The 15,724-nt window shown below is 39.1% G+C and overlaps 1 protein-coding gene across 1 annotated transcript; it reads right to left on the reverse strand.

The window, feature by feature from the left end:
- Window positions 1-8,241: 8,241 nt before the first annotated feature.
- On the reverse strand, window positions 8,242-12,589 carry LOC120413389 (uncharacterized). The gene is made up of 4 exons (XM_052710038.1): window positions 12,439-12,589; window positions 11,134-12,374; window positions 9,438-9,616; window positions 8,242-9,380 (listed from the first exon to the last, which is right to left on the reverse strand). Coding segments are annotated over exons 1-4 (2,067 nt in total). The 5' UTR covers window positions 12,441-12,589; the 3' UTR covers window positions 8,242-8,735.
- Between the last annotated feature and the right edge of the window lie 3,135 nt (window positions 12,590-15,724).

Genomic DNA, 15,724 nt, shown 5'->3' on the forward strand with positions numbered 1-15,724 from the left:
CAACTCTTACGGTCCGGAAAATGTCCCCCCATCGGAACATCCGCGGGGCCTCCGGCCACTCCAGGTGGTGGCCAGTTCCAATGATCGACTCACGCGACCGGCATGTCTTAGCTGGTCCTTGCCTCCAAGCCATCTGCTCCCGGACCTCCAGGCCGTCTGCTACCGGGCCACCAGGCCATCTGCTTCTGATGTGTCCTCGTCGTCGTCCAGCAATAGAATGAATTTTCGGGACCGACCGAGCCGAGTTTTGTTGGCTCGTCGACGATCCGAAAATTATGAGGTGGAGTGGGGGAGATTTTAGATACATCAATCTCACGTCTCTCGATCGACTGATTGGGAAACGTTCGTTCATCCAACCAGCGTGCACCAAAAAGAGGAGAAATTTGCCGAGAGGGGAATTCGTCACGTAACGTTTTCGCTTCGCGAAAATTTTGGATTGACACCACGTATAGAAACCTTAGGACAAAGTTCTTTGTCAAAACCTGTTCATCTGCTCCGATCATTTCCTCCCTGAGCAATTTAAGGACGCGTCGTGCAAGTCGAAAGGGTAAGTTTACCGTAATAATGCATAACGTAGCGATCACATATCACTGAATACCTTTAAAAATAAAAATTAGAAAAAGCAATGTTTATAACATTATTTAAAAAGTTTGCAACGATTTGTCGTAGCCACCGATTTGCCGTCATCTTGTACCAACAATCCAGCTTCGCCATGATAAAATCTGGTATAATTATGCAAGCTTGGGCTACAGTCAAACCTCGTTAATTTGGAAAGGTTGAACTTTTAAAAAGTTTTAAAAAACTTTCAATGGTTTTTATAGCAATGTTCAGCTAAAAAGACAACGAACCAAAATTAATCAAAAGCAAAATAAAAGGAGCATTATTATGTAGTGTCCTTTTTTTAAAATAATGAACATTGTTTCGTAATAAAAAACTACATACATTCATTTGAAACTGCATGGATCGAATTGGTTGTGATTACGGATAAGACAATATTTATTTATTTGTGGCAAAGAGTATTGTAAACGGTTGAAGCAGCGGTACCGTCATCTGGGGCGAATCGGGACACATGGGGCGAATTGGGACAGCAGTTTAAGCAATGTTTTTTTTTCAGATTCAGAGCAACAAAATGTGTTCATTCATTCCCAAATATGAAGCTTTTAAGTGCTCTAAAACGTGGTGTCCCTATTTAGACTGTAGTTCCGAAACGCCCGCTTACAAAAATATACAAAAAAAAATCAGGGGCAAAACAAAATGATTGCCGAATATTTAATTTTCATTGAACAAACTGGTAATTTGTAAACTATCTGCATCGCGTTTTTTTCTTTTTATTATTTTATTTCAAATATAGGCTTTTAATCTTTGAACAAATTTTAAACTTTTGGGTGCACAGATCTAAAAAATTATTTATGCATTGATGCTTGCAATTTTGTGACAGTAGCATAACTATAATGTTAAACGCATTTTGTGACCCGTTTTGTTTATTTTTGCCTTCCTCATCTTATTGAGGAAAGGCTATAAAATCACTCAAAAAGTGAACTTATTAATTCAACCTCGTAGATCCACCTTCACGTATACCTAACGACTCAGAATCAAATTCTGAACAAATGTTGGTGCGTGTGTATGTCTGTAAGTCCGTGCACCAAAAAACTGCACTCAATTATCTCCGGTTCGATCCGTCTTGGGTTCCCATCAGGCCCTAGTAAATATTATGAAGTTTAGAAAAGTACTTCAAAAGTTCTGACAATGTTTAGAAAAGTTATGAGTAGACGATGTTTTAATTGAATTTGTATTTGCAATGCTATTTGTAGAAAATAAAACTGGATTAATGTAAGGATGGCATCAGCCACCTCAAGGTGGATTGAGTAGGTAACGTTTTTTAAATAGGCTTGAAATTTAGTTATTCTTATTTTGTTTTAGCCAACAAAACGAAGAAGAAGCAAAAGTCCAAGGAGTTGGCAAAGGCAAGAAAATTGAACATCTGAGAACCAAGCAAATAAATCTACCCACCACTAGCGTGCACAGGGTGGGGCAACATGGGGCAGTTGCCCCACCATCCTCAGAAATTTGTTCTAAAATTGCCAAGGGGGTATGTATGTATGTATGTATGTATGTATGTATTAGTCCCCCGTCTTGGCAGGACTTGGCCATGACCACAGTATGTTTCAACTGAGACGGTTCGGTTAGTAACCGACTTATATCTTAAGGACCTTAGAAGATTATCATTCTCTATCCAACCATTTGTTATGATATGATTAAATAGATAATGACATTCATGTGACTTGGGCCAGGCGATCCACGACTCCCTCATCCAGTCCATAAAATATATGAAGGCCCTGGGATATTTTTTGAGAGGGGTTAGTTTTTTTTGGGGGGGTTAGGCGTTTGAAATATAATTATATATGATAAAAAATTAATAATCAATGTTATGAATTAAAAGATATATCAATGTATAGTTAGACCGTTGCAAATATTTTACAAAGTTTATGTCGCCCCCCCCCCTTCAAAATTGGTCTGAAAAATCAGGGGGCAAAAAAAATATTTTTCATATAAACTTCAAAATTTCCATGAAAATAGAAGTCTATTCAACTGAAAACAATCTAAAATGCATTTTTCTGCATTGATAATCATATTTAGCATGTTTGAAAATGTTTGAAAATGTTTTGAATTTTTATGAAATTGCAATGTACAGCACCGCAATAATTTTATTTTTCGCAAATAATAAAATTTTCGTCAATACTTAGATATTTTGGAAACTAATGATGGCAAAACAACTGGACAGGTGTATAATGCATTTTGAAACACTTTTTCCATCAAAATGTTGAAACCATGGCTCGTAATTTCAATTTTTATACTTTTTTTTATTTTTTTGCCCCCCCCCCCCCCCTCGACTTTGGTCAGAGTCGAGGGACATAAACTTCAACAAATATTTGCAACGGCCTTATAACAATAAAACAATGAAATATCACAATAATATAAAAACTCAACAAGTTGTTTCGAAGCTCTCATCCTTTTATTTTGGAAAATGCTAAGAATTAAAAAAAAATAATGTTATACAAATTAATAATAATAATAATGTTCTAAAATTGCCAAGGGGGTGTCCATAAACGACGAAATTTTCAAAACGCTCATATTGTTGCCCCACCTTCCTTGAAGATCTGGGCACGCTAGTGCTACCCACCCAAACAACTGCTCGAATAAATATTGCCAATTTATTACTAATCTTCGAAATCCGTGTTTCGTTCTTAAACTGTTTTTAAAGTTGCTGTCCCTATTCAGACCGTAGTCCCAATTCACCACAGTTGGCGGTACTTATAGTTTTAAACTGGAAAATATGATTATAAAATTTAGTTTTTTTTTTCGAAATTGCCGAATTAGCGGAGCTCTACTGTAATCGTTTGTTTACAGTGAATTATACCACCAGTTATCCAGGTTTTTAAGCGAAGATGGCGTTTGAATGGTGAACGTCCGAAATGTCAAAATCGCGCAGTAGCCCCAACATTAGAAAACAAATGTGGCTGTCATGCCATGGCACACTTTTTTCGGAATATTGGTACCACTGCGTGATTTTGACATTTCGGACGTTCACCATTCAAACGCCATCTTCGCTTAAAAACCTGGATACCACTTCAAGGTACACTGTGAAGTCAGAACAGTGAGAAGTGAAAAAAATCGTGGAGGCCTTTTAAAACACGTCGCCATCTTGTTTTCTCTCCAAGTTACACTTCTATTCTATGGTTCTACTCAACTAGTGGGCAAGACGAACAACCCGTTGAGGCAAGAGGAATAATGCATGAAAAAACATGTTAATTTGCTAACAATTGAACTGTTATCACTAAGATACATCAGATTAGAATGTATTTGAAAGGTTTCTTCCATTTTTAGATTAAATAATAATATATTACTAAAAAAATTATCGTTTTTACAAAAAAAAAAAATACTTCGATGATAAATAGTAAATTTTCATAATATCACTATATTTTATATTGACAATTTTTTTAACAATTGTTTATCAGTTTTTAAGTACTTTCGTGTGTTTATTTCCCAATAAAACATGTTGTTGCTAAAATTCGTATTTTTTTTTTCCATACTAAAAATCTATATGGTACACTTGCCCCGTCTAAACAAGATTTTTTAAAAGCTCTCTACAAAGATAACCAAAACATAAATCATACTTTATAATACGTGCAAGTCATTGGTAGGGACACTACTGATCTAGGAAAAATAGCATTTTGATAAAATGAGCCCTAAAACGAACCCTAAGCCTTATTTTGTACTTTCCAAATATTATAAAAAAAACTAACTTAATCCACCTACGTGGTTGGAGCCTTCCTCACTTATTTCCAACAATGGCTGATGTGAAGGAATTGTACAAACATTTCATCTATTTTTTAGATCCGGAATAAAAAAGTACAAAAATATCACTTAAGTGGCCATACCTCGAGACAGAGTTGCCAGATCATCAATGTTTTGGACTTGTTGAAAAGGTCTTTTGATAACCTAACCAACGATGGGTCGGATGGTGGATCCGGACATAGTTTACATACATTTAAATTAGATCCAGCTTCCAAACAGTACATTAATGTCACTTAAGTGACCATAGCTCGAGTCAGGGTTGCCAGATCTTCAATGTTTTGAACTCGTTGGAAAGGACTTATGATAACCTAACTAACGATGGGTAAGATGGTGGATCCGGGCCTAGTTTACATACATTTAAGTGAGATCCGGCTTCAAAAAAGTGCATCAATATCACTTAAGTGGGCATATCTCGAGACAGGGTTGCCAGATCTTCAATGTTTTGGACTCGTTGGAAAGGTCTTTTGATAACCTAACCAACGAGGGGCGGATGGTGGATCCGGACATAGTTTACAGACATTTAAGTGAGATCCGGCTTCAAAAAAGTACATCAATATCACTTAAGTGGGCATATCTCGAGACAGGGTTGCCAGATTTTCAATGTTTTGGACTCGTTGGAAAGGTCTTTTGATAACCTAACCAACGATGGGTCAGATGGTGGATCCGGACCTAGTTTACATACATTTAAGTGAGATCCGGCTTCAAAAAAGTGCATCAATATCACTTAAGTGGGCATATCTCGAGACAGGGTTGCCAGATCTTCAATGTTTTGGACTCGTTGGAAAGGTCTTTTGATAACCTAACCAACGAGGGGCGGATGGTGGATCCGGACATAGTTTACAGACATTTAAGTGAGATCCGGCTTCAAAAAAGTACATCAATATCACTTAAGTGGGCATATCTCGAGACAGGGTTGCCAGATCATCAATGTTCTGGACTCGTTGGAAAGGTCTTTTGATAACCTAACCAACGAAGAGTCAGATGGTGGATCCGGACCTAGTTTACATACATTTAAGTGAGATCCGGCTTCAAAAAAGTGCATCAATATCACTTAAGTGGGCATATCTCGAGACAGGGTTGCCAGATCTTCAATGTTTTAGGCTCGTTGGAAAGGTCTTTTGATGACCTAACCAACGATGGGTCGGGTGATGGACCCGAACATAGTTTACATACATTTGAGTGAGATCCGGATATATGTGAAAACACATTTTTAAACATTGAACTACTTATCAAAATTTCAATCTGTATAAAACTCGATCTATGGGACCCTAAATCAAGTCGAATGCAACAGGTTCGGGTCAAATCGGTTCAGCCAGTGCCGAGAAACATGAGCTAGTTTGTTGGTCACATACATACATACACACACACATACACACACACAAACACACAGACATTTGTTCAGTTTTCGATTCTGAGTCGATATGTATACATGAAGGTGGGTCTACGACATTTTTATACAAAGTTCATTTTTAGAGCAGGATTATAGCCTTACCTCAGTGAGGAAGGCAAAACAAAGGTTTTGAAAAAAAAAAACTTCATTAAATCTTATGCCCCGTGGCGTTTACGTCGTTTTGGCGGTTATGTGGTAGTAGAATCAGGTAATTGCATTGCTGGCAACAATTCGTCATACTGGAAATAATCAAAATTGTAAAAATTACGGCCGTACGAGCGATTGTTCCTCTTGCCCCATATGGTCGTCTTGCCCCACCTTCCCCTAAAAAATATCGACTAGGAATCAAATTGTGAGCAATGTCAATGTCTGATATGGTGGGAAATTGGTCAAAATAATTGCACTCGATTATCTTGGCACTGACTGAACCAACTTTGACCGATTTGGTCTCATAAGTCACTACTTAAAAATTATCAGTTCTTCAAAGTTAGGCTAAAACACAATTCGGGCTAGAGTCCAAAAGATTGAAAAAAGGGTAGTTATTGTAAGAAAACCTGTCTTGTATATTTTTAGAAAGATATTTGAAAGACTTTTTTGACGAGTTTTGAGCACTTAGGTAGGTATAAATTATACACTTTGTTGAGGCCGGATCTCCGATATTTTGATGAAAATGATCTCCGGATCAATCAAACGACTCATCGTTGGATGAGTTATCAAAAGCCCTTGAGTGCCCAGTATGTATGGTTAGTACGGGTTTTGAAAAGTTCTCAGATTAAGTTCTGGTGTAGGGCATACCCATAGGGACTCTCACGCCGAATATGGAGGAACTAAAGCTCAAATCCAGATCAAGTTCAAGATAGACCTGCTGTCGATCGCTTTAGCGATTTGGAAAGTATCACGACATCAATCAACCTAGCTACGATCCCAGTAGAAGCGCTGTATCCTGGTTGATCGTCAGAGGTCCAGTCCGTTCCAGAAAGCAGTAACTTAGAGGAAGAAAACGATGCATATAGTGCCAACAAAGCACAGCAGAAGAACAATACCTCTAGTCCAGGCCTGCCCAACGTCCGGCCCGCGGGCCGGATCCGGCCCCTGAAGCCATTTCATCCGGCCCGCGACTGCTTTTCTAAATAATTCTATGACCGGCCCTTAGGGATGTTCATGAAGTATTAAATAAATAAAATTATTGTCTGAATTAAAAAAAAATAAGCTTTAGATCAAATTTTAACATATTATTAGAACATTCTACATGTTTGAATTTAATTCTTATATTTTTATATTCATATTTTTTTACTGAAAAAATGAGCAGGAAAACAAAATTATCCATTTTGTAAAATTGTGAAATTTAAGAAAAAACTTGGATTGTTGTATTAAAATTTACAAAAAGAGACTAAATGTTATTTCTTTCAGTTTTAACTGTGTTTACTTCAAATTTAAGTTTTTTATTCTATTTTCTTTTTTTAAATAAATTAGTATTTTCCCTGAACAACTTTTTATTAATAAGGTTTTTTTTTAAAAAAAAAGCTTAAAAAATCAAATTATTCATACTGGAAAAATAGATCGCTGCAAATATTTTTAAAATGTATTAAAAACTTCAAAAAATTGTCATTGGATGTTTTTTTTTAATAAAAAAAAATATATCAAGGTATTTAATTGCAATCGTCAAAAACAATATCTATACAATTTTAAACAAACAAAAATTAAAATAAGTCAAATAAAAACATTGTTTAATGTTATCTTTGTTTTTCATTCTTAAATTCAAGATATATGAATCATATTTTGAACACTAGTTCTTTTATTTATTTACTTTAGAAGAACCCAATCATAAGAAAATTGAAAAAAATACTTACTTTCAACTTTTATCAAATATTAGTTCCGGCCTGCCACTGCCTCAGAAAAATCAGATCTGGCCCGCAGGGCCAAAAGGTTGGGCACCCCTGCTCTAGTCTGTGTCAAACAATGAGCCATCTCTTGACCTTTAGGAGGGTAATAGCAGAAACAGAATTAAGTAAATAAGAAACAAACAGTACGTATAAGACTAAAAACAGAACTAAAACCAGCAGTGGAAAGTAGAATAGTAGTTGTAAAAGGGAAAGAGCTCAGCAATTTAGTTGCAAAAGAGATGGAAATGAAACTAGCCGTTCAGATCCTTAGGCCATTCTTCGAAGTGACAGTGGATATTTCGTCAAAAATAAAACATTTCGCTTTCGGAATCCGCGGCATCATGCTCGAAACTGTTCTCGTGCTTAGGTAAACTACGAATTCGCTAGAAATATCCGAAAATTTTGCGAATAGCTGACCAGTAGATAGATTAAAAAAAGGATCCTTAACGCTGGAGACTAATGAACTAGTGGCTCAATCGATCTTTCTCATACACGAGTTTGAGGCCGGATCTCAGATATTTTGAAGAGACATTTTGGGTGCCGTCATTTACCTTCAGCAACAATTGTATTTAGAAGACTAGAATGTCATCAAAATTATCGTACACCAGTATGTTTGACGATATACACACCATTTTATATTTTTCTCAGCTTAATATATTAGACTTATCGCTAGTAATGTGTTCGAGTGAAGTTAATCAATGATTGAGTTGCGAACCTGGAGGCTCTTTATAAACTTTGAAAGTAATAAAAATAATAAAAAATTGTCACCGTTCCACTGATTGAAGCAAATATTCATGCAATGCGATGTGGGATTTTGGTTATGTCACGCTACACAGAAAAAAATAATGTAAATTTGGAAGCTTTAATTTTGGAAGGTTGAATATTACCTCTTTTATGATGTAATTTTACCTCAATTTAGACTGAAAAAGTGACATTACAACAGAAAAGTGGTAAAATTACACATTTCCAGAGGTAAAATTACACCTTTTTTCTGACATAAAAGATGTACCCCTTCCCAGATGTAATATTACCATGATTTTTTTTTCTGTGTAGTTAAAATTTGTATTTTGCCGGTATGAGTGATTGTTCCATGATTTTGTATGAGTTCAGTAGGGTCGAGCACTGGTGCTGCTGGAAAAACCGCCCGCACCACCAGCTCCGTAGCCCGCACTTCCGTTGAGTGTTCCAAAAGAGCTGCCAACTGTGCTCGCCAACGGAGGTCTTGATCGTAGGTCTGTGCCGCGAGAAGGTGGCGGAGCACTGAAACCGGAAGGTGGCGCACTTCCAAACGACGGCGGAGGCTTGCTGAAGCTGGCAGCAGATGGAATGCTTGGAACGTGTCTGTCTGCGCCGTACCCACCAGAACTGGCGCCATTCAGAGGGCGGACGCTGCTGCTGTTGCTACTGCCGAACCCTCCCAATCCCGAGGTTCCTCCAGACCTGAATCCACTATCGCGCCCACCACCGGAACCAAACGCGCCACCCGATTTGAATCCACTATCCAGGCCACCACCACCACTCTTGGCTCCAAAACCTCCGCCGTAGTCATCCCGGCGTGCAAACTTCGGTCCACGATCATCTCCATTCCGACCGAAATCGTCCCCACGTCGACCCTTGGCATCATTTCTGAACGAGCCACGATCGCGGCCTCCACCGCCTCCAAATCGTCCTCCGCCGTTTCCTCCACGGCCACGGTTACGACCACCACCGCCGCCGAAGCGCGCGTACTCCTGCAGTTCCGGGTTGACATACTGTATAAGAAGCAAAGTGTTACTTACTGTTCTGAAAACCTAAATCTCGATACTAACCTGATTGGCCGTCTTCAGAACTTGAATCAGATCGTTAGCCTTGGAAGAGTTGGCCGGCGTGAAGAAGGTGTAAGCCGTACCCTTGTTGGTAGATCGTCCGGTACGACCGATACGATGAATGTAGTCCTCCGTGTTGTTCGGAAAATCAAAGTTGATGACGTACTTGACATCGTCCACATCTATAGTATTCGTTGTAAAGAAACCAAATTAATACAAAGTTCAGCTGAAGACAGTTGCCTACATTGCTGAGCGAAAACAGATAGGATAACCAGTACCTACCCATAACAAAACATAATGTAATTATAACTGTTTGAGTACGAGTACGATTTTCTCCAATCGAAAATTAGGTAAAACAAATCCGCTTAGCTTTTCAGTCCGGGGTTTGCCTTACGCATGTAAGACAAATTCAAACTGCTAATAAGACACCGTTCAAAAGGGCGTTTTTATAACAGTAGAGAGGGTATCGAGCACGCAAAAAGCCTGTTGTTGACTGGTATTTGACAATGATAAACTCGAGCTTTTCTAATACGAACGTAAAAATCAACAGATGAATTGATGATGATGAAGATTATGAAATAGTCGTGTCCACAATATCAACCTATCCCTCCTGTCACCTACTGCTAGAACATGTTCTCAATTATACCATCAAATGTCTACTACGGGATTCCCATCATAATTCTAACGCCAGTGATTCTACTTTGAACGCCGTATGTCTTGCTCAATTTGCACCTTCTACTCCTCTCTACTTGCAGTTTTCAGCGTCACTTGGCAGCGCGAGCGGTTCAATTTGTTCCGATTTTTTTGATAGCTAACGCGCAGTCATTTTTCCAAGAAACGCACATCCATAAAAGGCACCCTGATTATCTAGTGCCTTTCTGGGCTCAATGGGCCAACGTGAATGGGTGATTCCAAAAAGGTACATGTCAGTTATCCTTCTACCTTCGCTCGGCTGCACCGTTTTGGCGAACAACTTACCTTTGTGAACTTTGTATCAACGTCAAAACCAAAAGCTAGTACAGCTGCATGAACTGACATGTCCGATACCTTCTTAGAATACATTTGCTGCCGTTGGTCGTGAAAGCGTTTCTTGTTTCACGTTCCCTTACGGACACAACACAGCCCATCGGCCCAGTGCGTGTGTGTAACTGCGCATTAGAGACGGAACAACGACGCTCGCGAGTGACGCCGTATCGAGACAACACGAACGTTGCAGAATCCCGGAAACGGAGCAGTCTGTCTGAAGAGACGAAAGTCTGCGCAATCGATCCTTGCCGGCAAGCAACAAACGGAGAATGCCAGTCGTTGGTCGGATCGATTCAGCGCTGAAGGGGAGGTTGGTCGGCTCCGTTTACCGTTGCTGGATTCTGGCCATGGTTCGCTGACGAATGTGACTGACCGCAGAGCGTGCGAATGAGTTGAACCGATTTTCCGCTGGTTGACAATCGTGACGAGATGAAATTCAACGTGAATTCCAGGACCATCAGCACCGGCGGGGTTGGAATTGTAGTCATGGTGGGGCAGGAATCGACGGGATAGAAAAAGGCGATTCACTGCTCCAAGCTTGAATGAACCCGACGTTTGTACTACAACTCCAGGAACGACCCCAGCAGGCTCTCGCTTCGGAATGATGACGTTTTCACACCTGGGTTGAATTTCCTCGTCTTGAATCAAACGAATCCCCTCAGGAAGTTCTCACCTAAACCACGAGAAGCCACGTCGGTGGCCACCAGGATTCCGTTGTTCATGCGTCGGAAAGTGTTCAGAACGTAATCGCGATCTTTTTGTGTTTTGTCACCGTGGATTCCATCCGCTCTCCATCCGTTACGTTTAATTATTCCAGCAATTTGATCGACCTTCCGCTTTGTTTCAACGAAAACAATCGCCTTGTTATCGCCCTGTTTACCAATCTCTGCGAGTAGCTTAAACAAACGCGATTCTTTCTCGTACTCCTGGCAACACTCGATGATCTGCAAAATGTTCTCGTTCGCGGCCAAGTTGAGCGAACCGATGTTGATTTGGATGTAGTCTCGCAAGAATTCTTCCGCCAATTTGCGAATTTCCTTAGGCCAAGTGGCGGACCACATAAGAACCTGGCGATCCGGACGAATCTGGGAGATGATTTTTCGGATTTGAGGCTCGAAGCCCATGTCAAGCATACGATCGGCTTCATCCAGCACAAGATACGTCGTCCGGCGCAAGTTTGTCGTCCCGCTTTCGAGAAAATCAATCAACCGACCTGGCGTGGCAATCACAATCTCGACGCCCCGTCTCAAGTCGTTTGCCTGTCCCATCTTGGAGGCACCTCCAAAGATGCATGTGTTCATGACGCTCATTCTCCGACCAAAATCGTCGCAAACCTGCTGAATCTGCTGCGCCAACTCCCGAGTCGGGGCCAAAACCAACGCAATCGGACCGTCTCCGCGCATCAACCTCGGTTGGTTGCTGATGTGGATCAACGCCGGCAAAATGTAAGCCAACGTTTTGCCACTTCCGGTCTTGGCGATACCCACCATGTCCCGGCCACTGGTCGCAATCGACCATCCGACGGCCTGAATCTGCGTCGGTTCCTTGTAACCTTGGCGCGTAATCTCCGCCAGAATACTGCTCGGGAAGCCGCCCTCCTCAAAGTACAAAATCGGAGCCGGGATGTTCTTCCCGATCACGGTGATTTCATTCTTGTCCAGGTACGCGTTCACCTCCGCCCGGGAACGGTCCAGAACACTGCTAGCCGGTTTGAAAAAGTTCTTCGCAAAAGCGTCCAACTTTTCCTGATCCCACCGGATGGCGCGCAGATTTTCCCCGTTGCGTTCCTGTCGATCGAAACGCTTCTCCACCCTGCCTCCGTTGCGATCATTCCGACGCATTAAGCTGGATGAGCCTCCGCCCCCGCCACTGCGAAAGTCACGCCCTCCACGGTCGCTTCCACCACGGCGATTCCTGGCCGAATTAAGCGATGAAAATTAGCATAAAACTTGGTATGCATGTTATGCAAACAACTTACATAGTTTTAGTTTGGCTTTAAACAAGATTTATAGTAAAAAATATGATTTTTCAGCGCTCCTTACAGATAAGCCACTTTTCACTTTTTCGAATCTTCCAATATGGCGTAACTTTTTGCTTGTTTGGAAGGGGACGTTCACAAATTTATGAACGAGCCATTTTTAGCATTGTTGGCATGCATACACGCTCATTCAAAACAACTATTTTAATGTTATTTTTACTCCGAATTCATCAAACCTACATCCAAAATCAAAGGATCCCTCAAAAAGAGTTCTATCTACCCCTTATCTGTCATCTCAAGGAAAACAAACTCTTTTTGAGGATTACTTCCACCCTTTTTTTTAAGTTTACCGGTAGTAACCCTTTGCAAAAGGGTTTGTTTTTCTTGTGTTGACAGATAAAGGGTAGGTAGAACCCTTTTTGAGGGGGACTTCTGATTTTGAGGGTAGAGAACCTGGAGCTTTTTAGAGAAAGGACATCTTAAAATACTTAAACTGGCACCACTGCATTCACATTAGTCAAAATAGCTTGCAGCACTGCAATGGAGCACCGGATTCGAGTAGAGACCCTAAATAGGGAGACTGGTCTAAGCTGGCTAAATCGATCTGGCAACGTATGTTTTGAGCTTGGCAACACTGAAAAGTTTTGCTGGGCGTAAAGGCAAATGCTTGTTTGGATACGTCAAACTCGTGTCCGTTTGGGTACGTCAAATTCACTTCGACCAGTCTCCCTATTTAGGATCTCTAGATTCGAGTGGTAGAAATGACAGTTCTCCCATAAGCGGTGTACGCACTTCGGAAGGAACCGGTCAACAAAAATTTCAAATGGGCAGCAGCGGCAGCGAAAGCAAGCTAGAGAGGGTGAAGAAAAGCCCCAAGAAATCGTTTCCTCTCCTTTGTTCTGCTGTTTGTAAAGCCATTTGTTGACCCCTTTTCTTGGGAGGTGCGTATTGGCCCATAAGGAATACATTGTAGAAAAAGGCAAAAACTGCTGGAATGGAAATGCTCCATTGTCAAAGTACCCGCGGGACACCTATCCGTGAGATTCTGTTTTGACCAGTCAATATGGTCCTAAAGCCTTAGGGGTCGTGCATAAACCACGTGGTCTCCTTAGGGGGGGGGAGGGGGTCCAAAATCCGATCGAAAAAAACCATGAAAAGCCATGGGGGGGAGGGGGGGGGGTCGACGGCTGACCACGTGGCCTTTAAAAAAAATCTTTTCTTAAAAAAAAAAAATACGCGCTTTGAATTTACTTATATGCATAAATTTTTTGTTACACTTCAAAACCATACAATTATTGTATTCAAAATTATTACTTATATTTCAATGTCATTATATTTTCCAATTCAATATTGAATTATATATATATATCAATACTTTGTGCCTGTAATTGAATGTACACTTTTTAATACTCATGTAACTACGTTTTGCAAAACTTTAAAAGCTGTTAAAAAATAAAGTGACAGTATCCAAAGTTAATATAAAGTAGATGTAGTCTTCGATAGTTCTATTTTGGAACAACTTAAAAAATAAATATTGCTGACAATTTTATAAGATTTTCGTAACAAGGCAAAAAACTAAATATAATACAATGAAGTGTCTAAAAATGATTCTCTGCGAAAAAAAAATTCAAAATCTCAGATCTTAGCTAATTACCGTAGCTCGAAGAATCTTAATCGAAAGATTTCCTTTTGACACTTAAAACAAACTCAAGATATCTTGTATCTCCTCTCTCATGCAATATTTTTTTAAGTTCAAAGAAACTAAAAACCCCAATTTCAGGATTATCCCGCAAAATTTCAGTTTCACTACCTCATTTGCAAGTGAAACGTCTAACATTAAAAAATAACCAGTAACGAAAACACGAACGATACATACTTTAAGATTCACCAAAAAATTTGATGAATATTTTGGTCTAAAATATATTCCTTATTTCATGGGTTACACAATTCAGATTGTTATATTACATAACATTTCATAAAATACACGTTTACTATCCATCGTCAAAGTTGTAGGTATTTTTTTATGTTAATAGGGACCATCTCTTGAGCCAAAGAGAAACATGGGCAAACATTTTAGATTTTTAGAGAAAAAAACGAGCTTCAAGCAAACATTGTTTTTGTTTCTCAATTAATTTGAAGATTAAAAAAATAGGGGCCAAAGGTGCCCTTTCCTGAAAATATTAGTTTTTCTTTAAGCTGAGAAAATATACTATACCCTCAACTTCATATTTGAGATAAAACCACTCAAATATATAGACACATTAAAATAATTTAAGTTTTAAAGAGTCACCTAATTTTCAAATGCCGATATCAATTTGTGAAATAAATTTCAATACAATGCCGTCAAGATCAACATAAATCAAATTCATTAAAAAAGATGGAACGGTACTTTCAACTCGCTGGTTCTCGGGCATAACTCAACCAACCGGGACATTTTTTTTTTGAGTGAATTATAAGGATGTCTAGATGATCCTTAAACTTTGCAGAACTCGATATGATCAAATCTGTAATTTATGCGATCAAAAACGTCGTTCCAACTTTTGTTTGCTCTAGTAAAAAAATCGCCCGAAAATCCGCGGAGACAAGCCCGAAAACCTGTGAGTTGAAGTTACCGTTCCAACGTTTTAGGGAGGCTTTGGCATCCGTGGGACATGCGTTGGAAGATATTGCGTTCAAAGATATTGAAAAGATTGAAAAATTAACTTATTTAATTTTTTGTTGTATTTATTTTGAGGTAATATCTCCAACCAAAAGTTGGATCAAAAATCTTAAATCGTAGATAATTGCCTATTTAAACAACTGACAAAAAAATGTAAAATAAATTCCAAATTTTAGCTTAATCTTTTTTAAATTTATCAAAACACGTAGTCGATAGCAAAATCAAAGTAAGAGTAAGACTTAAACAATTTGGATGTCCATGACTAAAAGAATGATTTTTAGCGCGTTGTCTACAACTTTTCCAAAGACACGAAATCGATTTTCGAGCAATTCTATACAAAATCGGTCTTTATTCTTAAATTTTAATTTTTTGATTTTTTTAATCCGTCTGAAACCTTTTTTGGTGCCCAAGCCATTTTGCATCATTAGTTTGTCCATATAGTTTTCCATACAAATTTGGCAGCAATGAAAATTAAAAAAAGCTGTATCTTTTGAAGTTGTAGGTATGGATAAGGACTACATTGAAAAAAATGATAAATGGTAATTTACTTTGCTGATTTTTAATTTCACTTGTCACTAAAACATGATTTGCAAAAAAACACTATTTTTATTTTTTTTTAAATTTTGC

The sequence above is a fragment of the Culex pipiens genome, chromosome 3 (assembly GCF_016801865.2).
Source record: "Culex pipiens pallens isolate TS chromosome 3, TS_CPP_V2, whole genome shotgun sequence".
Classification (NCBI taxonomy): domain Eukaryota; kingdom Metazoa; phylum Arthropoda; class Insecta; order Diptera; family Culicidae; genus Culex; species Culex pipiens.

Bases quoted from the DNA above. Each gene is read 5' to 3' on its own strand.
- LOC120413389 (XM_052710038.1), bottom strand. The intron at 9,617-11,133 runs GTGAGAACTTCC...CGAATACTATAG, and splicing joins CGTGGCTTCTCGTGGTTTAG to ATGTGGACGATGTCAAGTAC. The intron at 9,381-9,437 runs GTTAGTATCGAG...CTTCTTATACAG, and splicing joins TTCTGAAGACGGCCAATCAG to TATGTCAACCCGGAACTGCA.